Here is a 27,074-nt window from a genome sequence, read left to right on the forward strand (position 1 = left end):
AAGATAAGAGGATGAGTCCTGTCACATTTAAGATACTCATCCTTTCACAGTTAACCCCCAATGGCAGTCCTCACTTCCCTAACCAGAACTCACACACAAAACAACGTGGTAAACGGAGGAACGCTCAGAACCAGGGAAGCAGCTGAGATGACGGAGCAAACACGACCCTCAGCAAAGGTGTCGGCCCCAAGGACAGGGCGGGGAGCACCACAGGAAAATTCTAGAGCTCTCGTGCTCTCCCGCATGATGTGCTGGCTCAGGGTTTGTTCTTTACGATTTAATACGTTCGAAGTGAACAAAGACAGGTCTACAAGAAACAAGTAGTGACGTTCAGAAAATTAGAAACAAACAACCAGGCACAGACCCCAGTGACTGCAACGGGAAGAAGTCCAGGGAGCAGCTGAACTGAACAGCAACAGGTTTCAAACCGGTACCAGCCCACGACTTAGCTGTTGTCGATTCCAAATCCAGAATGTGGCATAACCTTGTATTATCACCTAAAAATTAAAGAGCTCGTACAAAGAACCAAGCATAATGTTGACTCCTCTCCTGACCCTTATCTACTTTTTCAAATCATGACCTACATTTTAAAAGTACGTTTTCTCTAATACTTTATTTACAATGCTACTTAGTCCTCAGTGAACATCTGCCATCTCAGAGAACACAAAAACAGCGGCCTGAGCCCGACCCCATCTCATGTGCTGGCATGGCTTTCCAGCCCACCTTCTTTGCCCCAATATTTTATTTTATGCCCAGCAATTTTACATCTCTCCTGGCACTCTAAAAGTCTGCATCCACTGGCCAACTATTGTTGCAAAAGAGGGCCCAGCGGCTCTCCCTGCAGCAGGAATCAGGGTAGGCTGGGTGCTGCCCTCCCTTAACCATCCCTTCTGCAGGCCTGCTTTGGAATAGAAGTTTCTGGCTCCAAATCTGTTCCTTTGGGAAAGGCATGATCCTCTCTTAAAATGTAAACATTTTTGGGAAATAGCACAGATACGTGCCCTCTCCATTTCTACTGCGTGACTCAGTTTATCACCCAAACTGAAGTCCTGAGCACTGCTGTCTCCCCAGGGCCTGGCCTCAGTCTAAGGCTCACTAAAGGGGTCAAAAAGTCAGCCAAGAGCAGGCTGAGCGCAGGAGAGAAGCCTGAGCAGCATGGGGAAAGGGTGCTTCAGGGCAGCCAAAAAAGTGGGGAGTGAAAAGGAGAGGACGTTGGAAGGAGAGGCAGGACTCATTATCTGCAGCCGGTGGTGCGTCCTCAGTGCCCTCTCCAGCTGCCCCAGGGGCGCCACCTATGCTTATTCCCACCCTTTGTTCCCTTGGTCTGGAACATTCTTCCTTCTGATCTCAGATTTGGATGCTACCCCTCACTTGGGTCTCTGCTCAGATGTCACCTTCTTAAAGAAGGCTTCCTAGACCACACTCTAGGACAGGGCACCGACTGCCACCATTCTCATCCTTTGAGTCTGTTTAACTTCTTTGTAACGAGGATGGCGATCTGCAACTAGCTCATCTAGTTTTCCTTGTCAGCCGACTGAAATGAAAGCCCCACGAGAGCACTAACCACCGGTCTTGCTCATTGCTGTGTCTCCAGCCCCGTGAACAGCGCCTGGCATGCCCCGGTGTTTGGCAAATACTGAATGCAAAGACCACGTAACGGAGCATTCACAAATTCCCAACTTTCTTCCAGCAAAGAAAAGCAAAGCCAGTGGAGTCTAGCCCTCTGAGGTCCGGGCCTACATGCTGGTAACAGAGTCGGTGCCGGCAACGCGCAGCCATGGAGGAAGAGGCCGAGGAGACCGCCAAGTTTCCCTTCTTGGAGCAGTGCGTCAGGCCCCTGGGAACGGACCGTGGAAGGGGCTCTGGCTCCTCAGGGGGGATTCCCTCTTCCTTCCCAAATGCTGTGGACAGGCAGCTGTCGCACGCCCCTGGGGCTGTGCCCTCTGCCAGCAGCTCTGCTCCCATGCCTTCTGAACCCTCCTTCCAGGGACCTCATCAACAGGAGGGACAGGGAACCGTACGGCCCTACCATGGTGACCCTGAGCCCTGTCCGGCCCTCCGGAACTCTGGCCCAAAAGACCAAAAAGTTCCCAGAGGAGCATCTGAGGTGTCAGAGGGCCATAAGAAAGCAAGGTGTTGGTGGCCTCTGTGAGGGGACGCATGGTACCCTACTACTCCCACAAGGCCAGTCTCTGCCCTCACAGCTAGCAATACTGCTGGCTTCCTGCAAACCAGAAGAAAAGAAAGCCGCTTTTTCTACAGTCAATACCCTTTACTGTTTCTTAACCTTGGTGCTCCGCGAAACCTGACGTACCAGAACTGGCTCACAGCCGTGCCTCCTGAACGATGGCGAGAAAGGGCGAACTTACCCTCTTGATTGTCTTATATGCACTGAAGCTAACACAGACACATTCAAGGTCTGAGGGAAGACGTGGCATTTACCAGCTACCTCCAGGGAAGATGTGCCTGTTAAAGGGACCCTGAGTTGGTTCACCTCTGAAATGGGTGTGGTCCTTCGGTGCCCCCTGATTCTCTCTTTATCCCTGAGTAGTGCCTGGTTCCTATCCTAGATCCTAATGAACTTCACTGTTCTGGAAGGGGGGACAGGGAGCTGTGGGAGGGAAGTGCTGCCAGGCTCACAGAGCAGAAGTCCTAGGTCCCCATCTTCGTGCTTCTAGAGGGAGTGTCTGCTCTCAACCCACCTTCTCCCTGTCCGTCTTCCAAATGGAGGAGATGGACTGATCAGTGAAACCGAAGTGAGCGCCTGTAGACTCACCCCTTCCCCTCCTCTCTTGAGGCGTACAGATGCTCTTCTATCAGCGGCAGCCCTGATCAGTGGCGGCCTCTGTCCGCAGACGGCTGCCAGCAGCTCTCTGTGGGTTGGGTCAGCCTTGGGGTGAGGGGGGGCGGCCTCTGTCTGCAGACAGCCACCAGCAGCTCACTGTGGGTCCAGTCAACCTTAGGGGGAGGGTGTGTAAGTACAGGAGTCTGAGTGAGCCTCATTCTGGCTACAGGTCAAGCTGTGTCATCTAATCCACCTTCACAGTTGATTAGAGCTGATCTTTTTTTTTAAGGATTTTATTTATTTATTTATTTTAGCGAGAAAGGGAGCGAGAGAAAGATCTCAAGCAGACTCTGCACTGACTGTGGAGCTCAACAGATCTCACGACCCTCAGATCATGACCGGAGTCAAAATCAAGAGTCGGACACTCAACTGACTGAGCCACCCAGGTGCCCCTACAGATCATCCTCTGATCCCCTGTTGTACTTCTGTGTCTATTTCTTAAATGGCTCAGATCTGGGCATGGAAGAGGGACAGAATTTACTGGAGTCCTCAGGCTCTAACGAGACCAAAGGAAAAAGCATAAGACACCTGATGTCATTTGTTTTACGAAGACCTAGATTAAAAAAAAAAAAAACCTTAGTGATTCCTAAGCCTAATTCTATCCTCAAAGCACAGAAAATCCCAGCCATATGATCAGAAGAAAACGATGAATTTGGACTGACATTTCAAAAAACAAAGGACAGCTGCCTCTAAGCTACAAAACTTATAATGAAAACATAAAAATGACAACAGTGTTTAACAGTAACAATAGTGAAAAAGCACCAGAAGAGGTTTAACAGTCCTGACTTTCAGCTGAGTTCTCAGAGAAAGGAGCTATGTTCTCCAGCCACGGAAGCTCGTTTGCCTGCAGACCTGCCTCAGGGACTCAGGCCTACTTAGCTGAGCCCAGCCTCCCCTAATCAGATTGGCTTCACTTTCAAGGCCCTGAGAGGGTCTGCCTTCAATCAGTCAAGCTAGCTAGTCAAGCTAGCTTCCCAGCACTGGCACTGCTTGCCCATGCGGGCCTCCCTGGGGGTATCCATGGCCTGTACCAGATCTTTCCAGGCTGTCTGAGACCAGAGTGAACACTCACATCTTCTACCATCTGAACTGAGGCCTCTGGAGCTTTGCTGAAATCCCACTAGGGTAGGGAGTAAGACCCTGTTCATAATGAGATTCTTTTTCCTGGGGCCCTGATATTTACATCAGGCAGAACACACCTCAATCCACACACAGATAAATGCTCTGTGCCAAGGCCACCTTCCAAAAGAAATACAATCATCTTCTATCAGAGCAAGAATTGTGGTTCTTTAATACCCATAGAGAATACAGATGACTGAAAGCTTTCACTTGTTTTACGGAAAATATTAGATTTTATACATACGTGTGAACAACTACGTGTAAGTAAACATGATGTAACTAAAGAAGGATAGTACCAGGCAACAGTCCGGTTAAGTTTTCTATTAGGGTTAGGAATGCATTTCGCTCATGTTCACAGCTGAACTTAGCTGAAGTGCTGGGGACCACACGATGGTCTCACAGTCCCAGTGTCCAGACTCTCTCCCCCACATCGTATTTACGGCACACGGCATGAGATATGTGGCTGGAGAGCATGCGCACTGAATGTGCACGGTTCTGGGCACAGCCTCCAGCCCTCATGCTCCTCCCCAGGCCAAACAAGTATACGACTTTGCTCCATCTCTGTGGTTGACTCAGAACCACACTGTCCTTTCTCTATCATGTCCTCTTCACAGCCCACCAATCCCACTCCCCATTAACACTGCACTGATCTGACTTCCTCGCCCTAACATTACTCTTCCCAATTCTTTCATTTCTACCCAGTCTGGCTGACATTTCAAAAAAAAGGGGACAGTTCCCTCTAAGCCACAGAACTTTTACATAAAAACAACAACAATAACAACAGAGCAAAAGACAGGAAATCTAGAAGACTCAGTGGACAGTCTGGGGGCCCACGAGTTGAGGAATTTTCACTCCAGCTTGGACCCGGGACTGCCACTGCCACCCTCACTCATTTACCTTCTGCCACATTCCTGGTTCAAGTTCCCACCCTGCATGGCCCGGGGTGCTGGTGGTCTTTGTTTCTGCACCGAAGCTGAGCATTACGGCAAGTTCAGAAACTGACTCAGCAGACTAAAAGCCTCACACAGCCAATTTCCATCTGACTTTGCTGCTATTCCTTTTATTCATCTCGGGCCAGCTCCCCAGCAGTGGACATTAAAAACAGCTTTTGCAAAGCTTCTTCCTTCTCCCCAGACCCCGATTCCGGAGAGCCCCACCCACCCTCTCTGGCTGCTGTGCATACAGAGCAATCACCTCAGATGACTTCACCTTCCCCACCAGGCTCCACCACTCTCATCCTTGCCAGATCCAACTCTTGGCATGGGCACCTATTCGCAACTGATCATGTCCAGGATTTCACCAGGTGAAGCATGGTGATCCCCAAGTCCTTGTCGTGACCATGACCTGCCTCCAAATGCCAGGTACATGCTTCCGATTTCCATCCTGGAAATTCCTCCAGGCATGCCTTGCCATCATGGGCTCAAACTGGCCACCTAATTTTGGCTTCTCATCCCATCATTCTCCCAGGTACCAAGGCTCATAGTCAGGGGAGCATGGCAAAGAAGCACAGAGCTTCACAGGTTTGGCAAGGACTTAAGGGAGCATCTGTCATAGTAAATATTTTAGATGTTGCGGGCTATGGTCTCTTGTGATAGTCAACTCTGCCACTGTAACAGGACAGGGCACGTGTTTGGGTGTGGCTATATACCAACAAAACTACTTCAAACCGGCTTGCCAACAGGTGATAGCTTCCCACCACCTGGTCAATAACACTATCCTAATTAGGTTCTTGCTAGTTACCTAATCAAATATTAGTTTTTGCTTATTTTTAAGCCAGTGTTAAGTACATTATGCTTTTAAAAAGTGGTTATTTATTATATCTAGCAACTCACCTTTGACCCAAATATCCCTTCACCAGTAGAGAGGCCTGACGGAACTAATCGTGTCCACTGATTTTCTCTGAAGCTGGACACTGAACACAGTGCCGCACAGTTTGTTTTACAAATGATTTTTACCCCTTGAATTTTAGCCAACTGTCACCAATTTAAATAATTTAATCACTGCCATTTTTTCAACTAGTAGACTGCTTTCTTCAAACAAAATCTTATTTGGAAACTCATTAAATGAAAAAGGCAAAGCAGAAAGACTGTGTGAAGTGGTGGGCCAGGCAGCAGCTCAAACGCCCCCAGCTGAGCTCCTCTGCTTGGCTTGCCGTCCCTCACGGGGTCCCCTGGGGGAGAATCTCCTTCAGGTTTGTGACACAGCAGTCTCTAAACGTCTTTCATCAACCCCCTGTATCATGGAAAAGGTTTTGAGCTTCCCACCCCCTCCCCACTACACACACATAATCCTAGTATTGGCAAATATCCCACATTACAATATATACTTAGGGTGAGTTCATCATTCATGAAAACGATGTCAATCTAGAAATGGTATTCTTGACAAGTCAGAATTTTTCTGGCTGACATAGTGTCCAATGTGGCCAGAATGCCATTGTTTTCACTGTGAAGCCAGGTAGACGGAGGACTCTGACCCGGAGAACTGCTAGCTCTGTCATTTTCTTGCTTGTTTATGCTTATTTCTAAAACTGTATTAACTCTAATCTTTACAATAATCTTAAAGCCACCAATTATTTAATTTGGTTAAAACTAAAAAACATGTCAGCAAATTCTCTCGATCGGGCACACATAAACTCTAGCATGCAGCACTGAGTGGAGAGCAAATGGAGGAGGGAGGGTGCCTGTCATCCGGGCTAGGCAATGGAATTTTGGGTTATCTGTCTCCTTTTCTATACATGACATGTGACCATCTAAGAAACCAACCAGTGAAAATGCCTGAATCACTCTGTATTATCGAGAATTAGAGAACTAGTTAGGCTTAATATTTTTCTTTATGTTGGATAATAAAAATAAACAGTAGTTCTATTCTCTATTTGGAGGCTATCACTGTGAAAAACTATTTGGCTTAAAGCAAAATGAAAGAACCACTCTCTGATTAGTGGGAAAGGTCAACATTGACTTTCATTCAGTTGACCCCTGCCGAGGCCCTAAGCCTGCCGTCCTGCTGACAGCACAGTGCAAAGGCAGACGCTCTACAGCAAGCCGGCCCCGTCGGGATGTTCTCAGACACAGGGGCAGCTAAGGCAAACAGCAATCATCCTAGTGGTTACCTGCAAGTCATTTTGTGGGTTCCAGTCTGAATCAAATATGATGCAGGTATCAGCGGCTGTGAGATTGATGCCCAGGCCTCCCGCTCTGGTGCACAGAAGAAAGACAAAGCGGTCTGAGTCTGGCTTACAGAACCGGTCGATGGCTGCCTGGCGCAGGTTTCCCCGTACTCGCCCATCAATTCGCTCATAGGTGTATCTGAGGGGACCCAAACGAACGAAAGCCCAGGTGTTAATCATACTTCAATGGAGAGCAGCAAACAACTCAGGAAGCTGTTGACCCGCGGCCTTACATCCCTCACTTCTCAATTTGGACCAACTGACAGCGGTCTGTGAGGAATCCCTCCCGTCCGTACGGGCAGCAGGGCAGGTGCCTAAGACTGCACTGTAAAACGTGCCCCACCCCCCAAAGACAAGCAAACAAAAAACCAAACCAAACCAAAAATAACAGCCACGAACCCACAGCATGAGCAACTTAATCTCCAGTATTTCCCAGTTATTACTTGTACTGAATCTAATCATTAAGACCAGGAAAAGCAAGTAAGAGCCTCAAACATCTACTTTAAGTACTGCTCTTAAACAAGGACTCAAAGTTCAAGTCAGTGTGTAGCTGCTCTGGGGTGCCGTGAAAATGGTAGGCAGACTGCACCCACAGGCAGGCCTTGTGCACCTCGGCTGGTCATTTCTGGCCCATCAGTTCTCCCGGGCAGCACACTGCCATGTGCAGAAACCACAGGAAGGTTTCTGAGCTGTGTTGGGGGCAGGGGGACAACAACTGAGGACTTTTTAGAGGGAAATAAAATGGGGAAATGAAGCAGACTATCATTAAGAAGGCACATACCTGTGTGAAAACAAGGGGAAAAGCATGATGGGGGGAGAGGGTAAAATGAAGGAGAATGAAACTAAAACTGCTATGGGAACATATTTACTATCCGTTCATTCAACTGAAGTACACAGACAGTATCTTTATCAAGGAATCATGTGATTAATACAGAATTGAAACAGAGTAGCAATGCGGACAGCTGCTGACATCGTATTTTCTTATTTACCCTAACGATGAATAAATTCACAAGGGGATGTTAGCCTCGGCCCAATCTGACCACCAAGCAGGAACTGGTTGGTAAAGCAGAACTAAAAGGAACATTGTGAGTAAAGGACCAAGTCGTCCTGGACCCAACGGCAGTCAAGAACATGGATCCTGACAAAAACCTTATCAGTAGCTCACAGTTTGGGAAATCAGATTCCTAAGACTTCAGATAAATAACTGGTAAGAGAATAAGGACAGACACTCTAAAGGGTAGATGACTCTGATGCGAATGGCTCTAGAAAACAGAGTGTGGCAATATAATTCTGACTTCCTTGAGAAAAAGGAAAATCCACGTAAAGAAACCATCCAAGGAAATAACATAGAGAGAAACAAGACCAACTCAGGCTCAAAAGGGACACGTACAAAGCCAAGAACCAAGTCTGAAAACACGGTCTTTTATAAAGCCACAGTGCATCAACACCTGGAATTACAGGTGTAGATTTCCCCTTTTTCTTTTTTTTTAATGCAATAAGCTGAAGCATAATAATGTGGGACTACAGTAGCACGTAAACCAGGAGGTAGTGACTTAGAAAGGGGACTAGAATGAGATTGTGTCATGAGACAAGACCGAAGGGCTGTATGTCTGGATTCCATAAAACCAGAAGAGCAGTTAGAGACAATGGTCATTATCATTACCAAGAGCCACAGCAGTAACATCAGCAGCAAGCTCTTCGGCGTCAAGCTCTGTGCCAGGCACTGTGAGACACGCTTGATATACACCATCCCATTTCCATCTCATGACGACTCTACGGGCTGGTTTTATTGTTATTCCCACTGTACATTCGAGGAAACCTCAAAACCAAAAACAAAAGCCCCACAGGCAAACTAACTTGCCCAGCCACTGAGCAGGTGAGTGAGTTAAACTGAGACCCATCTGACTCCAAGTCCACATTCTTAGCCAGTCTGCTGTATGGTCTTCATACTGTACCCAACACTTCAATGTAGGAGGATGGAAAGACTCCCCTAAAAACTTAAGAGAAAACTAAAGATAAACAAGAGACATCGGTAAATTTAGTAAGCTGTCAGTCTAGTGGAAGCTGGAAGAAACTATAGGCACTGACACGGTTTTGGTAAGCCAGTACACTGAGATCTGTACTGGGCACTCAGGAGTTTGGGCACGTGGGTGACGGCATGATTTGGAGTCAGGGGACAAGGCTGAGATTCCATTAAACAGGAGCTGCCACCACCCCCACCATCACATGTGTGAACAATGAATGCTAAAGGCGCAGAGGACCCAGCAGCCATCACACAGGAGCTGGATGCCCATGGCTCGAGGGAGGCAGGGCATCAGCACAGCTTTAGGGAGGAGGAGAAATCAATGAATAGTGATGCTAGAGCTCAACCCAGGGAAAAAGTTCCCATACAATTAGAGGGTTTTGCCAGCTATGATACAACACCAGTTTTAGAAACTGCAGAATGACTGAAGCATTAATTCTCATTTCTATTACTTGTTCAGTTTTGAGGGAGTGCTCTCAAAGAACACAAAACTAAACATCCATCCCATTATGTGAGTTCTTTTAAACTGTTCCTCACCCCCTCCTTTCTGAGCCAAATCCCTTGGCTATGCCCTCACCCCGGTATGAGAATATGGCATGAAATTAAACGGGAACAAAACCAAACCGACAGCTGGAGAGGCAACGAGGCTCGAGAACAAAGAAAATCTTGAGGGCTAGTAAGTCTGAATGAAGAAATCAGACATCAAAAAATTCTCCACACCACACATCAGTGCGGCAATTAACCCTCTGCGCCAACTACATTTTGAACAAAGTCCCTGGGAGTTTATGTGGCTCATCAAACTGTAATTCTCAGTCACTGTCAAATTTCAACAAGAAGCAGGTGGCAGTCTGGAAAACCTGTGTGCTTTGTTTTGGGGAGGGAGGCGGTGACGCGCTTTTGGCACAACAGGAAATGCTGACCTCAGAAGGCCTGAAGGGAAATGAAAGCTTTTTCATCTCTCAGCAATAACTAGCTGGGAAACATAAAGAATTAAACAAATAAAATCCCACTTACAACAGCCAGACACAGACAGAATACTTAGGATTAGGCTCAGAGTGAGAACTATGCTGAACTCAGAACATGACTCTAGGTACCATGCTGCCTTGCTCACCGTGTCCCTAACGCCTACAAGGTTCTAGGCCCAAACAGGTACGTCATAAGAATTTACTGAGGCAACAGTGTATGTAAAAGACCTGAATATGTACAGTGAATATCAAGTTCTTCAGTTTGGCAAAGATGTCAGTCCTGTCCTACTAAATGTGAAAAAGCCCATCAAAATACCAACCGATGGGGGCGCCTGGGTGGCTCAGTGGGTTAAAGCCTCTGCCTTCGGCTCAGGTCATGATCCCAGGGTCCTGGGATCGAGCCCCGCATCGGGCTCTCTGCTCAGCAGGAAGCCTGCTTCTCCCTCTCTCTCTCTGCCTGCCTCTCTGCCTACTTGTGATTTCTGTCTGTCAAATAAATAAATAAAATCTTAAAAACAAACAAACAAACAAAAAACAAAAACAAAATACCAACCGATGGATATATGTATGTATAAATACAAATATGCATATGTGTGTACACACACGTATTTTTTTCTGTAGTCAGGGACTACAGTTAGGGAGAGATTAAAAAAGACTAATTCTGAAGTTTATCCTCAATAATATAAGAGCAAAGGAATAGAAATACTGATACAAAGAAATCAAAGGTTAAACACACACCAACATAGATAATAAGTATATTTTATGGACAGTGTTTTATATGAATGGAGGAAAAGATGTACTATTTAATAAAAAATCAGACACATTTGGAAATAAATTAGATCCCCATTATATACCACGTACCAAAATTGCAGAAAGATTACAGACTGAAATGTAAAATAAAAGGCAATCAAAGAAATCCAGTTAAAGATTCTCAGGTGAGAAAAACTTATTAATTCAAGGGATGCTTCGGTAGCTTGGTTGGTTAAGCAACTGACTTGATCTCAGGGTCGTGAGTTCAAGCCCCGTGTTGGGCTCCATGCCGGGCATGGAGACTACTTAAAAATTTAAAAAAAGAAAGAAAGAACTTAATTCAATACTGCAGAATATCCAAAAGGATCAGTCATTGGAGGTACCAGGTAATCCTGAAAATGGGGATGCAAAGAGTCTGAAACAGAGGAACTGGCTGAAGGTCAAGTACCAGCCTATAGATTCCTCCACTCCAGCTTCGAAGAGGGTAGAAACAGAAGACCTGTACTGCGCTCTACCCCATGAGATACCAATCACAGCTATTTCTCTCCAGCGCTTCCCCACAACCAGCTCCCAGTACAATCAAGTTCCCATCCTCCATGCAGAAGAGAGGGAGACGCCCTGACATACAGACACGGAGGTCCAGCTAAACGGACGGTGTTCATGCACAGGAGGGAAGCCTCTGACCCGAGTCACGGGGGCTCTGCTTCGGGGATGGAGTGGGCAGGTCCCCACACGCCAGCCCTCTAGCAAGTAACAACCACAAAAGGACAAAATACAAAAAAAACAAAAACCAAAAAAGCCATGAATGAGGAGAGAAACCAATTTGAGGGCACTGGAGAGTTGAGGCAAGAAGGCTGATTTTGGGGAGGACCAGACCCGAGCAGTTCCAGCCAGAGGGGACGCCACTGTCACGGCCGCAGAGGTGCAGGGCAGCTGCCCTTCAGATAAACAGCTGCTGTCTTTTGGACCAGACGCACCAGAGGAAGGAGTCTGGGGCAGCCAGGACTGCCAGTGGGGAGAAAGGATCTACAGAAAGCAGAGACACGGACACGGTACACCCCAAACTCTGGCTCTAGACTCTACCGAAGACTGGCTGACGTCTCCCACTCGCACATGACTGAAGGCTGCCTCAGCTCAGGCCAGAGCTGCTGCTGACCAGACACCGACAGGAAGAGCACGCAGAGTCTCACCTGGTTAACTGCCTCCAAATAAAACTTACCCTCTTTGCAGCAGCAGAACAGAATCCTGAACGTCCACAACAAAATATTCACAATGTTCTGGGGGAAACCCCAAAATTATGCAATGAAATTGTGTGAAGAAACAGGAGAAATGTGACCCATTATTGAGGAAAAAGACAATCAACAGGGGTCACATCTAAAATGTTATGATTAAAGCAGCTATTACAATTACGCTCAGTGAAGAAATGCATGTAATAAAGAAAAGACAGGACATCACAGCAAAGGAACATGAAGGTAAGAAACACGTAGAGAGCTTAGAACTAGAATTCAAGCTTTAAAATACGGAAAGCACTGAAGGGGTATAGTAATAAGGCAAGGCAGACGCGACTTGAGAAGTGGAAAGTGGAACAATTTGAGAAGGTCAAACATATAGGTGATTGGAGGCTCACAAAGAAATAAAAGCATGGGGCAAAAGGGAAAAAGAACCTGAAGGAATACCGAGCAAGCCCTTCAGAGCTGGATGAATCATAAACATTTACAAATTTAAGCAGCTCACTGAAATCTGCACACGGTGGAGGCCGCACATCACAGTCAAACTGATTTTATTTTTTTTTTTTTTTTTTTTTTTTTTTTAAAGATTTTATTTATTTATTTGACAGAGAGAAATCACAAGTAAGCAGAGAGGCAGGCAGAGAGAGAGGAGGAAGCAGGCTCCCTGCTGAGCAGAAAGCCCGATGTGGGGCTCGAACCCAGGACCTGGGATCATGACCTGAGCCGAAGGCAGCGGCTTAACCCACTGAGCCACCCAGGCGCCCCTCAAACTGATTTTAAGATAAAATCATAATAAAACAACATATTATGTAGGAGAAAGAGGGACATAAATGCCGGTAGACCTTCTTGTCAGAAACCGTGGGGCCAGAACACAGCGGAGTAACATTTAAAAGGGCTGAAAGGAGAAAAAACGCAAACCTAGAGTTCTACCGTGAAGGGGACACAAACAAACAAAAAGAAAAAAAAATCTGACTTGGAGAAAACAGACACTGTAGGAAGATTAAAAAAAAAATAACAACCAAACCACCCTCTATAATGGTATCTCAGAAAGGCAGACAATGCATCTGTGAAACAACCAGTTAAATGCTACGAAAATTGAAAATTTAGAGAAGAAATGTTCTAGGAAATTGAAAATATAATTACATAATGAAAACTTAGGGGTTAAAGGGGGAGGACAGAGTACAAGAACGAATTCTACCAGAGGTGTAGCAAAACATAGTGAGATGGAAAGGAAAGAAAATCAGGTGACTGGTCCAGAAGGTCTGACATATAAACAACAGGAGATCCACAAAGAGAAAACAGAACAAAAAGTTTTTAAATGGAACATAAAATACAAATTCCCAGAACTGAAGGAACTCAGATTTCAGATGAGAAAGACCTGCTCAGTATCGAGTTCAATGGATCCCATACAAAGGACAGTTCAGTGTAGAATTCCACAGCACTGGGAAAAAGAGGAAAAATCAAAGCTTCTGAACAGAAAAACATGTCACATGTACAGACCACGAAGCACAAGGGCTTTGAACTTCTAAGCAGCAACCATGGAAGCTAGAAGACAGTGGGCCAAACCCTTTAAATTCTGTGGGGAAATTATTCCTAGCCTAGACTCCCAAACCCAGCCAAATTGTTACTCAAGGAAAGCGGCCTGAAAACATTCCAGGGACTGTCCACGTTCCCTTATCATCTACCCTTCCTCAGAAGCTCCCTGAAGCCATCCATGGAATCTACCACAGAGATTTCATTCAAGTGGGAAGGGAAGACACCTGCCAGTGTGATGAAGGCAGGGAGAGGTGGCAGCGTGTACGAGGAGGGGAAAGCACGTAGCAGGAGAGGGGCCATATGGGAGGGCGGCCCTCAGCAGACGCAGCGGACATGCCGGACCATGACAAGAGAAGACCGAGAAAACCAGGGTATGTTTGGGAGCTGAAACTGTAATAAGGAAATAGAAAAAGAAAACCAGGCAATCAAATAAAAAGATAATTTTTAGTTTAAAAGAGTAGGAAAAAAATCATAAATAGCACACTAGATGGCTGGGCTGTCACTCAGTATTTGCCCAAGTCATGAGGCAGTGATGGGGGGCAAGGAGAGAAGACCTGTGCTCACCTTCCACACTGGGAACAGGTAATACCTAAAACTAAAAATCATCAAGAAATTACAACTGCTAACATTATTTAGGTATGGCTATAAATACTCAAAGAAACAGCATACAAAGAATTTAAAGTAAGAGTTTCTGGGGCTGGGAGGGAAGGGTGCTATCCAGAAAGGTGCTTTCTCGAAAGTCTAAGAAAACAGTTTGGCTCTTTAAAATATGTGCATGTATAACTTTGCTGGAAATAAAAACTAAATTAAAAAGAGAAAAGTAACGATGATATTAAGGCCAGAAGAACGCTGCTGGATGCAGCTAGGGTGAAGAAACCACACAAAAAAAGTGTAAAGAAAATACTTAGGAATATTTATATGAGTGTGTGGTTCAGGGATAGGTGAAGCCTTTTTAAGCCTATTAGTTTACGCATTTAACTTTAAATTTAAGCATAAATAAGCATTTAAGTTAATTTAAAGCTGTTGTAAGAATGCAAGTTTTGACTATTACAAAACTTGAAACTTCTAAAAAAAAGATAAACAAAACCTATACCCATAAACAAAAAGTCAAAAACAGCACTGGGGACGTATTTATGCTATATTCTTTTTTTTTTTTTTTTTAAAGATTTTATTTATTTTTTTGACAGAGAGAGATCACAAGCAGGCAGAGAGGCAGGCAGAGAGAGAGAGGAGGAAGCAGGCTCCCCGCTGAGCAGAGAGCCCGATGCGGGGCTCGATCCCAGGACTCCGAGATCATGACCTGAGCCGAAGGCAGCGGCTTAACCCACTGAGCCACCCAGGCGCCCCTTTATGCTATATTCTTAAGTAAACAAGTTATTCTTATACTAAAAAGGCAAAGAGCAACAGAAAATGGAGGAAAAGCATGAAGAAGCAGTTCACGCACACAAAACTGTAAACAGCTAATATATACGGAAAATATTTACTTTCATTATTATTCAGAAATACAACTTAAAACAAGAGACCATAATTTTGGCTCATTGGATGAGCTAAGATTAAGTGGCAAAAACATTACTGATCAGAGTATGGGGAGGGAAAGCACTGCTGAAAGGCATAAAAGTAGCAATATCTTTCTAGAGGCTGTTTTGGAAGTATGTATCAAGTGCTTTTAAAACTGTACATCAGAATTTATCTTAAGGAAATAACTGGGAACATTCACAATGACCCTGAAGGGATAACCACAGAGTTCCTTAAAATCCTGAAAAAGTGGGAACAACCTATGAGACGGAGAAACATCAAAATTATGTTGTAGAAAATGAGTTAAAAAAAAATCACGATATATTAAATAAAAAGGTGAACTACAAGGTAGAATGTAGAATATAAACTAATGGACAACAAAACTACATGCTTGTTTGCACAAAATGAAAAAGACACCCCACACCCCGGAGTATGAGTGGGAGCCTGGAGACAGTGGTGAGGTTATATACGCCTGTACTTTCAAGAGACATTTAATACTTAAAATATCTGAAAACAAAATAAGCAATAGATGATAAGGACAAATAGGATAAAAAGGAGCTAAACTGAGATTTGTACTTAGTAGAAGTCTGTTAATTGCACTGTAGCTCATCTGGGGGGGTTCTTTAAAAAAACAAACAGCAAACTAGTAGTTCTATATATTTTGAAGGGTAAGATGATGTATTTATAAGAAGCAAGTGTTCTGGCAATGTGGGTTTCTAATTTATAGGGAATTTATAAAATATGAAACTGCTTTAACTAGTTTTGACTTACTCATTATACCTTCCTCAAAGAAAAAAATGATGTAAGTCTCAAGAATTCTCTACCCAAAGACCTTCACTATAGGACTCTGAGAAAGTCTTTTATTGTCTAATTTGGTTTTGGAAATTTATTTATGTAACATTGAATATCAGCATATCCCATAATTGAACGTCACTTCTTTTAATACTACTTCTATAAATTACATGTTACAATAGCAGAATTTTCAAGGATCAGAATATTTAAGACAACTATGATTTGCTGTGATTATTTTATGAAACCAAAGCTTTCCTTTAAACTTAGCAATGCCTAAACTAACAGTTCCTATGACCTTGAAAAGTCTTTCACCATTGCATAAATTCTTAAAAATCCCTTTATCATCTTGGGATCATTGATGTATCCCAGCAACTGGAAACATAAGGCCCACTGTATAAAGTAACAAACGTAGTGCCCACACAGAATCCCAACAGCCCAAAAAACATAACACCACACACTTTCCACCTGCGTGAGTGATGGAATTTATAGGAGTATGAACAAGAACACAGATCAGAATGCCATAGCTAGTGTATCATTAACCTTGGAGGGTTTGCTGACAAGGGACATAAAGTATCCCCAATTCTCTTTTTGTGAACTATCAGCTTGCACTTTTTGAGCAACTTGATACAGTGATGCTTTCCAGGATGTATTTCTCTCATCATTATTAAGGGGGAAAAAAAAAGGAAGAAAAAAAAAAAGCAAATGCATTGTTTTCTTAACCTTTTCTCTAATGCTTTTGAACTCCGTTTCTTACAACTAAAGAAAATACAAATAAACATGGAGAATCTCCTTTTTAAGCAAAGTAACGGTTCCACATCATAGCCCGTGAAATTCACTTTAGGAAGTTAAAACTGGGCCTATTTGGTAACAGATTTAACTCTGAGTTTTAGTCCATCCTCAGGAGATTACTTCTCTCCATGTTTGAATGTTTAGTTGTTGTTAAAGCATAGTTTTTAGAGGAATCAAAAAGTTACCCCAAGAGAACTGCCCGCAGCATCTGATGCATGGCTTTGAGATAAGCACTCACCTTCGCTGGATGAGATAATCTTCCAGGATGTCGAGACAGCGAACCATCTGGGAGAAGATGAGGACTTTGTGACCACCTGCGATCAGCTTAGGGAGCAGTTTATCAATCAGCACCAGCTTCCCTGCTGCTTGGATCATGGCTTGTAGCTGAAAGTCAGGGGCATCAGGGCTGTGGGTTTTTCGGAAATCTTCCAGAATTTTCTCCTCTGCCCCTGAAAAGGAATGCAACAAAACTATTCCTTGAACCAACTCTGAGGGTAAAAGTCACTCTGCTTTACAGATCCTGACAAAAGAATCCAAGTGAATTGCTAGACCCAGACCAACAGTCCGGCGAGGCGACACGGCGTGTGCACACCTGGTCCGAGCCTCAGCAGAGGGCTCCGAGGTGGGAGTGGGGCCATCGTGCAGAGAACACAAGTGCTCTGCCTTCCTGGGAAACCTCACCAAGTAGAGGAAGAACTGGAGATACCAAGCTGACTCATTCAGTAAAGAAACCTCCACAGAAAGGCAACAAAAAGAAATACTGTTGACATCATAAAATCTAGCTATTAGAGAATCCAAGCCCCATTCTAAGTTAAAATTTTATCAGAAAACTTTATCATCAAAAAAGCTTCTGACGGGGCGCCTAGGTGGCTCAGTGGGTTAAGCCGCTGCCTTCAGCTCAGGTCATGATCCCAGGGTCCTGGGATTGAGCCTCGCCCTGGGCTTTCTGCTCGGTGGGGAGCCTGCTTCCCCCTCTCTCTCTGCCTGCCTCTCTGCCTGCTTGTGATCTGTCAAATAAATAAATAAAATCTTAAAAAAAAAAAGCTTCTGCCATGTTCTCTGGTTACTACAGTTAACTGTTAATTTACCTGTGGATTGCATCACAATCATTTATTCAGCTAAGTAATGCAACTCCCTGTCCCGAAGGGCACGGTGTGGGCCAGGCTGCAGGTCAACAAAGGGCAGTAGACTGGTGAGTGCCGTCCATCTTCTGACGGCAGAGAGCTGGTCGAGAGCTGAGCTCCGCGCACTCACTACGAGATGGCTTACCCAGATCCACCAACCTCTGACACTCAGCTTCATACATCATAAGAAGGCGAGCATCTGCACATCCTCACATTTAATGAACTCAATATGCAGGCAGGACTGGTGGTTATCACGGGCTTTTGGCCGAGGCCATGGCAGGCTCGAGCGGCCCCCTGCTTCCCGGACTCACCGTTGATCAGGTAAGGATGGTTGCAGCACTTTCTCAGCTCCATCATGGTGTTGATGAGATTGGGCATGTTGTGCTGATTTGCCCCCTTGGTCAGGAAGGAAAAGTTCTTCTCCAAGATGGCGCGGTAGTATTTTTTTTGGATGTTGGTCAGCTCTACTTCAATGATCGTCTCTTGTTTGGGAGCAAGGTTCTTTTCCACATCATCTTTCAGCCGCCGAAGCATCATGGGTTTTAGGATAGACTGCAGTTTCTTCACCTGTCCGGGGAAATGAGAGCTGTTCACCTACCCATACCTGATTTTAATGACTGGTTACCGGGGTAGTCCAACCTTCACTACACTCTCCTGAGCAGCTAATCACAGTGCTATGGTGGTAGACTGAATAAAAGATCACAACTAACCCCCAAACACGGGGAGTTTGTAATGAGACCTCGAGGAAAGAAGGGGTCTGGTTTTAATTCCCAAGTAGTCACTGAGAACCCAGGTGGCAACCTTACAAGAGATAAAGGGAGATAGATATAAAAGACAGTACCTACTCTCTAGGAGGGAGAAAACAAATCCCTCTCGCTCTATCATGTATGCATGAAGCAGCAACTGACCTGAGGAAAACTGTAGCTGTGTGAGGAGGGACAAGTGACACATTGCAAAGGGGAGACTTAGATACTGAGAGAACAAACTAAAAAGCAGAGGCAATCTGGAGAAGACGAAATGTGTGAAGGCGAAATGTGTGGGGTAGGCTCAAAAGGGGTGAAAACTTTCAGTTATAAAATAAGTCAGTCCCGGGAATGTAATTCAGAACATACGGACTATAGTAAATAATACTGTATATCTGAAAGCTGCTAAGAGAGGAGATCTTAAAAGTTCTCATCACCTGGGGCGCCTGGGTGGCTCAGTGGGTTAAGCCTCTGCCTTCGGCTCAGGTCATGATCCTGGGGTCCTGGGATCGAGCCCTGCATCGGGCTCTCTGCTCAGCAGGGAGCCTGCTTCCCTTCCTCTCTCTCTGCCTGCCTCTCTGCCTACTTGTGATCTCTCTCTGTCAAATAAATAAATAATCTTTAAAAAAAAAAAAGGTTCTCATCACCAAAGAAAAAAACTATACTGTGGGTGTGACCGATATTTAACTACACTTAGTATAGTGATCATTTCATAACATGTACATATACTGAATCATTATCACACACACGTGAAACTAAAGTTATATGTCAATCATATCTCAGGTTGAGAAAAAAAAAGTAGAGGCAATCTGGAGGTAGACCCCTCCTCCAGCTTTTAAGTAAGGGCAACAAACATGTTTGGAGTAGCAGTATGTAGAGAGTTAATGCTGTAAGACGATGTCTCCCATGCCATCATGCAAGCTGTCGAATCAGGGGCACTTTGAGCTGACAGCAGTCTTTGCTATGATTTGTCTGTTCTTCTCCTAACAGCCCGGACCTGGACAGCAGATCTCCACTCACCTGACTGCACTGGCAAGGTGACCTGCTCCCTGTCCCAAGAAGACAACGACAGAGAAGGGATTCAAAAATCAAGGCACCTGACTTAACCCTGAGCTTTAAGATGGTATCAATAAGATTAATCTTGGTGGGAAAATAAAATAAGGAAGGGCAAGTGCAAAAGATTGAGTTTTAAGTTCATAAAGGGCTGTTCAAAATGTTTCAGGGCACCTGGGAGGCTCAGTCGGTGAAGTGTCTGCCTTCAGCTCAGGTCATGGTCCAGGTGTCCTGGGATTGAGCCCCGTGTCAGGCTCCCTACTCAGTGGGGAGCCTGCTTCTCCCTCTCCTTCTGCCCCTCCCCCTTGCTCATGCTTTTTCTCTTGCTGGCTCTCTTTCAAATAAATAAAATCCTTGAAAAAAATGTTTTAAAAGGGGGAACATTCTGCATAAATAAGCTGTGTGGTGTCAATGCTTCCTGGAAAGCATTTAAGTCACTTCCTGTGACTTATAGATGGTGATTTAGTAGAGTTATATCAGAGCAGATTTTAAACATTGACAAATATGCTTTGCTTTGGAAGCTGATGCCTTCTGGGTCTTCTATTTCCTGTGATTTAAAATACAGACATTTTATGCCTTTTTTGTGGTTTTCTCCTAAGTAACCCCAATCTGAAATTTAACCTATTCATGGAACCTTGATTTCACCAACCATGGTACTTAGGAATCTATCCCCCAAGTGGATCAGGAATTACTGTATAAGATCCCAAAGAAAAAAGACACGACTCGATAATTTTAAAGATATGGACAAATGCCAATCTGCCACATGCTGGGTTCAGCTTTGCCCTTCACTTGGTTCCTACCTTGAATCATTTAGAGTATACTACATGCCAGACACTGTGCTGGTCAATACAACAAACACAACTTTGAAGAAGAGGTGGGCCTTGTCCTCAAGGAGGTCATTGTCTAGGAAGAAGAAAAAATGCATACCACAAAATAAGTGCAATGGGAGAAGAGGACACCTTGCAAATGGTCCAAAAATGGAGAGAGGGTTGGGAGCTGGCTTTTGAAAGATCAAGAGATACTGCAAACATAGAGAAGTGAAATGAAGTTTGATTACTCACTGCTATGAAAGTCTGACTTGCCACAGAAGTACAAACAGACTTGAACCACAGAGTGTACTCCTGACATCTGTTAGTGAAATCCCCAAACCTTCTTAGTCCCCCAAGTCTCTACCCCAACCCACTCTCACACCATTGCTAGCTTAATTCAGCGGAACTAATTATGTCATTCCTGCAATCAAAGGCTTGCGTTGCTTCCCTAAGACCTCCCAAATTCTTTAAACCATTTTCCAAGGCCTTCCCACAATATAACTCTCTCCCTCTCTAGCCTCATACTTCACAATTCATCGACCCTGTTTCCAGCTCAACCAGATGATTCCCTATAACTGAATAAATTCCATAGCTGATCATGCCAGGTGTTTTTTATTTCTTTGCAAAGCAGTCATCATCCTTTCTCTTCACAACTGAAAATATACCCACCTTTCAAAGTCCATTTCCAAACTGTTCTCGTTCCATGAAGGCTTTCCTGATTCCCAAACAGAGTTGACCTTCTCTCTTCTAATTCTATTACTTGTCCTTCTTATGGCATTTAAACTTGTCTAGCTTACTTCTGTAATTTCTAGTCAAGATTTCTACCCAACACAGATAGACACTTATTAATGTTGTCTGTTCTGAATTAGATTTTAGTCCAATAAGCTTAGACTTAAGACTAGATCTTTGAAAACTGAGGAAATCTGGGTGATTTATTTGGACAAAACTAGACTTACCAACTAGTATATGACTGCCTTCTTTTGCTTACTACCTGTGTAGTTTGTCATACTCAAGAAGATGAGCCTGGGATGGGACGCCTGGGTGGCTCAGTTAGTTAAGTGGCTGCCTTCGGCTCAGGTCACAATCCCAGCATCCTGGGATCGAGTTTCACATCGGGCTCCTTGCTCGGCAGGGAGCCTGCTTCTCCCTCTGCATCTGCCTGCTACTCTGCCTGCCCATGCTCTCTCTCTCTCAATCTCTGACAAATAAATGGGTAAAATCTTAAAAAAAAAGAAAAGAAAAGAAAAGAAAAAGAAAAAAGATGAGCCTGGGAACGTGTTGCAGATTATGCAGGAGGAAGGATAAAGGATGAAGAAAGCCGAGGAAGGCACCACGCTCCTGACTTCAGGGCAGAAAATCACTGACCTCACACGTGAGATCAATGAAGGCAAGAGGCCTGATGGGCTAACACAGGCTATTTTGGATGTCAATTCATTATACCTCCAGAGTAACAGGAATGCCTAATAATCAGTTTGCCCTCCTCAACATAAACAAATTAAATAAAGGAGGTAATGCTCATTTTAGCAGGGATGTGGGAACTTGCTAATGTCTGTCCCCGCAATGATCTGTTCTAGCCTTAGTGGTGAAGGTAACTATCACACTGTCTCCTCAGTCTTTCAGGCCGCTATTTACCTGTTCCTCTGTTTTCAGATCTCCAAATTCCTCCAAGAAAGCAGTCTCTGAAGGAAACTGGGATGGCTCCAGAAAATTCAGCAAGCTGAAGAGCTCCTCCACAGAGTTCTGCAAGGGTGTCCCAGTGAGCAGCACTTTGTGTTCCTGCACAAATTGACAGCACACGGCAACAGTGTTGGGGCCGGCACGCGAGTATGCTTTTGAAGTTGGGGCATTCTGGGCTCACTTTAGGGCAATTTGGTTTTGCTTTTATGAAAAGACAGGACGCCACCGTTCCAGGGCAGGTACAGTGAGTTAACAGATCAATCTTCCTTTCACATCACTGATTCCAGCAGCAATTTCACGTTAGTGAAAGCGACATCCATCCATCCATCCATCCATCTATCATTACTACTCTCTACATACTGGGCACTGTGCCAAGGCCGTCATCCTTGGTACCAAGCTGAAACACCTTATGTTTACTGGTCACAAATTTCATGGTATTTAAGACTCCCCTGGGTACTCTTGGGAATCTACTTGTGGCAAAGGTCAAACTGTTGACCCAGGTTGTAACAACACAACCTTCTGATTCCTGCACTATCACAGATATAGATGGCAAAAGAAAACCAGGAATAAACAGACTATGCACAAGTAAGCTGCATGCAGAATGGCTACGGGATGCTTCCATCGTGAGCAGACAGAACCTGTGTCAATGTAAAGAGCTTGCTAGCTCTCACCAGGGCCATGAGCTTTAGACCCTCCAGAAGTTTGCAGTTCCTGTTCTTCAATCTGTGGGCTTCATCAATTATCACACAGCTCCAGTGAATCTTTTTCAGCTCCGGGCAGTCTGCCAGGATCATCTCAAACGTTGTGATGACAACATGGAACTTGAAGACTCCTGAAAGGGGGTTTCCCTGAGGGTGACACAACGGAAGGTGAAGCTTTATGCCATGATTACAGAATTCAGCTGATGTGTTCCCAGCGGGAGCAGAGGAGGCAGCATGGAGAAATGCTAGGGCCTAGGTAAGAGAAGCCAGTAAGCACTGTACTTCCTCGTTTGGAAAAGAGAGAAGAGAGGGATGAACCAGCTACTAAGACAAGAGAGAGACCTTGTTACATTGATGAAACAGAAGTTAAGAGACATGGGCCCTCACAATGGTGAGACATATGAGCAAATACAGAAGACAGAGCAAGGAAGCCTTTTAGTTATTAATTGCCATGGTAAGGAAAGCGGATGGGTATTGATTCACACACTGCCAGCCAGGACTGGTCTCAACCACACAGAGCCTGAATACCCAAGGAGACCTTCTTTGCTCCTTTTCAGATATGGTTAATTTCACCTTGTAACTGGGGTCCTAGCAGAGGTTCAAAGTACGCTTCCTGATTCACCAGGACAAGACCTACCAGGCAGATACATCTTTGTCTTTTACCTATCTTAGTGTTGTCATTAAAGAGCGGAGCTGCATCATTGTTAGAGCACATCTTAAATTTCTTCTAAGTGTCTCCTTTTGTTATTAACGAAATCTCTGGGGGAGAGCATTGGCCCTCCTCTGGTTGGATTCATTTTTTTACCTTACTTGATTATAAAAACCAGTGCCCAGGACAAGCTTACAAGCATACTCCGTAAAGTGATTATAAGTAACAAAACCCAAAAAACCCCACAGTCTATTACGCTTTTAACAATTTAAATCCTGTCTTCTCTTTATCCTTCTCTGTTAGCCTCCTCTCCAAACTCCCTAAGAACCCATCCTCTGTACACCAATTCTTCCACTCAGTATTTTTCACTGAGCATATAACAAGTCACATAAAGTCTTCTGCACATCAAAGCAACTTCATAAGCCAATGAAGAATTCAAGTTTTCAGTATCCTAAAAAGAGCCTCTGGCATATTTCAGAGAGTGGAAAGCATGCCCTACAAATCCTATGTTTTATCACAAACTAAACTATCAAGGAGGAGCAAGAAGTCTGCCTCCATAAACAGAAGACTCTACAAAATCAGTCAACGGTAACCCAGGGTACAGGGCATTAAAACTCCTGAAGGTAAGTGACAGGAAGGCTGTTCTGAATGATGACATCAGGCTGTCTCCAGGTCTCTGAGACTCACCTGGGCGTCTCTGTACACCATCTCATACTGCTGGATCATCTGCCTGCTGATCTGGCTGCCATGGTACACAATGGCATTCATCTCTGTCCATGTCCGGAACTCCCGCTCCCAGTTCGTGATGGTGGAGAGTGGGGCGATAATGAGGAAAGGGCCGTGGATCCCCCGGAGGAAAATCTCCGAGAGAAATGTGATGGACTGGATGGTTTTTCCGAGGCCCATCTCATCAGCCAAAATACAGTTTTTTCTGAAGGGAGTAAGAAATACAGATAATTCATCACTGACACAGCAAAGCAGTAGAGGTTGGGCGTAACTAAAAAGATACTTCAGAGGCACACCTTGACCTGTAAATGTCATCAGTGAAGGGCCTTGTCTGCATTTTCTAGAGATGCAATTGAGACACATTTTTATTCTTATGATTCATACCCTGCCTACTTCCAAAAAGGAATTATGGCAACTTGAGAGAAAATATAGGAAAGACGTCCATACACTATAAGCTGAAAATACTAAAAATTAAAATAACAGTGAGACACAAGGAGAAAAAAAACATGCCTCAAACTTAAGCCAATTTCTATACCTGACAAGCTTCATGGAAGCCAAGGCAAAAATAAGATAAGTTACGTGATTTTCATGTCTATTATTTGTGTCATCGAGGGTGAACTTTTAACCCACACAGTAAATTTCTCATCAGGGTAAAAATGTTGGTCTCTCCTGGTGATCCAGAATCCCAGACTACACAGAGCTGGGGCACTCAAAGGGTGTGGCTCCCCCAACAGTCTCACTCCTCACTGCAAAGATAGGCACTGGAAAGCTGAGGGGAGCAGTGCTCTGTGAGTAGGTGGCACAGGCTGCGCTAGGGCACAGGTCACCAGGGCCCCATCTGGTGTGTTCTCCACGGCAGCATGCTGGCTTTAAACTCAGACTAGGGGTACACTCAAGAATGTTACAAAAATCTCAAATGTCACCTGTTTCATCTAGATTCTGATGGGAACTGAAGCATGAAGAGTCCAAAACTGAGTGGTATAGCCCAAGTCTAGAAGATCCAGGGCTCGCCAACAAGTGGCAGAGTTGGGGCTACAATCCAGATCCGTTTCCTTTCTACAGCCAATCTTTGCTAAAGAATTAGAACCATCTTTTGGATTTTGTTTCATCAAGGTTGGGCCTAATCTTTTGGCTGGGATGGCAAAGAAAAAAGCAGCACAAAGTCAACGATGTCTAAAATCACTCCTGTAATTGGAGAATCACCTGGCATAGAGTCTTGGCATGCCTCATGTACAAAGATCAGTACCCTAAACCACAGCTAGGTCACACCCTCTCACCACCTTGCTAGCTACTGCTGCTCTAAGCAGGTACGACGTTTGGGGGGGTAACCGCCTGTGCAGACAGCCCTGGTTCCGGCTCCTCACCTGTTATACCAGTTAAAAAGAAGCCAGTTCATCCCCTCCAGCTGGTACTCCCGGAGCTGGTTACTGTTCTTGTACTCTCGAGACTTCTCCAGCTTCTGCCAGGAGTCCGAAGCAGGCCTCTCCTAGCGGAGGAAGGCAGACAGAACAAAACACACAGAGAATGATGTTTGAGGAGTGTAACACGAATAGGGACATGGGATAATAATGGGGAAGGTGGCAAATCTCACAACACTGTCCTGAAGCTGGTTGGCTTCAAGCTGTAGTTACTATGATCTGACTAAGGCGCGCGCACACACACACACACACACACACACACACCGATATAAGGCAAGCCCCTACATTTTCTAGCTTACACACACACACATACACATCCCAATGTAAGACAAGCTCCTGCATTTTCTAGCTTTCACCAGACTGAACTACGAAAATCTCTATAAAATTCGCAAGTAATTAATGAAGAAGGGAAACAGACCCACCTACCATCTTGATAAGTGTTACACTGTTTTACTCAGACTCCTGGATGCCACTCCCACTTACACTTCCATCTCCCTGCAAACCAACAGGAGTCAGGTGTTTTGGTTTCTACAGATAATTTTTCTGTGTGCATGTGGCATCAGCTCAGGAAAGTACAGTGGGTCAAATATTTTGTTGATTAGTTCCTAGAGTCAATGTAAGTCAAAAATCCTGTAAAAGCAAAACTGCAAATTCCCTAAATATCCCAAAAACGTATCTTCCCATATGAAATACTAATTTCTAAATATAATTTATCTTTTCTCTACTGATAGGAAGTGTCCTATTTATCACATACTAAATTTCAATACATCCATGGAGTTCTAACTAGATTCTTCATTGTGTTCCACTAGGCTATCTAGTACTGTCACAAAACCCAGTTTTGAATTATTATAGCCTTTTATCTGATTAGGGAATTATTTTTTAAAAATGTCTCAGCTATTCTTTTTTTTTTTTTTTTTTTAAGATTTTATTTATTTATTTGTCAGAGAGAGAGAGAGCACAGGCAGACAGAGTGTCAGAGGGAGAAGCAGGATCCCTGCAGAGCAAGGAGCCCGATGCGGGACTCGATCCCAAGACGCTGGGATCATGACCTGAGCCGAAGGCAGCCGCTTAACCAACTGAGCCACCCAGGCGCCCCTGTCTCAGCTATTCTATCTTATTTGCTATTCTGTACTATTCTCTAACTTTAGAATCAGTTTGTCAAGTTCTTTTAATTCCCGTTGAGATTTTAATTAATCAGGGAAAATTTTTAAATCTTTAGGTGTGGAGATTTCCCACCCCAAAATTTTATTTAGGTTTTATATTATTTGGGCATAGACTTGGTTATTTTGCTCACAGACAAACTGACAGATTAAAAATTCCTAATTCTAGCTATAGTTACGAATGAGAACTTTAAGACTGTAACTTTTCTAAACAGTTTTAGTCTTTGGTAATTTTGCTTTGTAGTACTACAATATAGTTTATACTTGAAACACTTTTTTTTTAAG

At 44.4% G+C, this 27,074-nt stretch overlaps 1 protein-coding gene across 7 annotated transcripts in view; it reads right to left on the reverse strand.

Moving 5' to 3' along the window:
* The window catches only part of CHD6 (chromodomain helicase DNA binding protein 6), a 197,257-nt gene that overhangs the window by 61,794 nt on the left and 108,389 nt on the right, over nucleotides 1-27,074 (reverse strand). For all 7 annotated transcript variants that reach the window (XM_047744091.1, XM_047744090.1, XM_047744093.1 and 4 more), the window contains 7 exons: nucleotides 25,576-25,697; nucleotides 24,173-24,416; nucleotides 22,807-22,983; nucleotides 22,091-22,234; nucleotides 18,165-18,420; nucleotides 16,968-17,178; nucleotides 7,074-7,269 (listed from right to left, as the gene is read on the reverse strand). In XM_047744091.1, the coding sequence (XP_047600047.1) occupies nucleotides 7,074-7,269; nucleotides 16,968-17,178; nucleotides 18,165-18,420; nucleotides 22,091-22,234; nucleotides 22,807-22,983; nucleotides 24,173-24,416; nucleotides 25,576-25,697 (1,350 nt within the window). The remainder of the gene's footprint in view (nucleotides 1-7,073; nucleotides 7,270-16,967; nucleotides 17,179-18,164; nucleotides 18,421-22,090; nucleotides 22,235-22,806; nucleotides 22,984-24,172; nucleotides 24,417-25,575; nucleotides 25,698-27,074) is intronic.

Source organism: Lutra lutra, chromosome 9, assembly GCF_902655055.1.
Source record: "Lutra lutra chromosome 9, mLutLut1.2, whole genome shotgun sequence".
Lineage (NCBI taxonomy): Eukaryota > Metazoa > Chordata > Mammalia > Carnivora > Mustelidae > Lutra > Lutra lutra.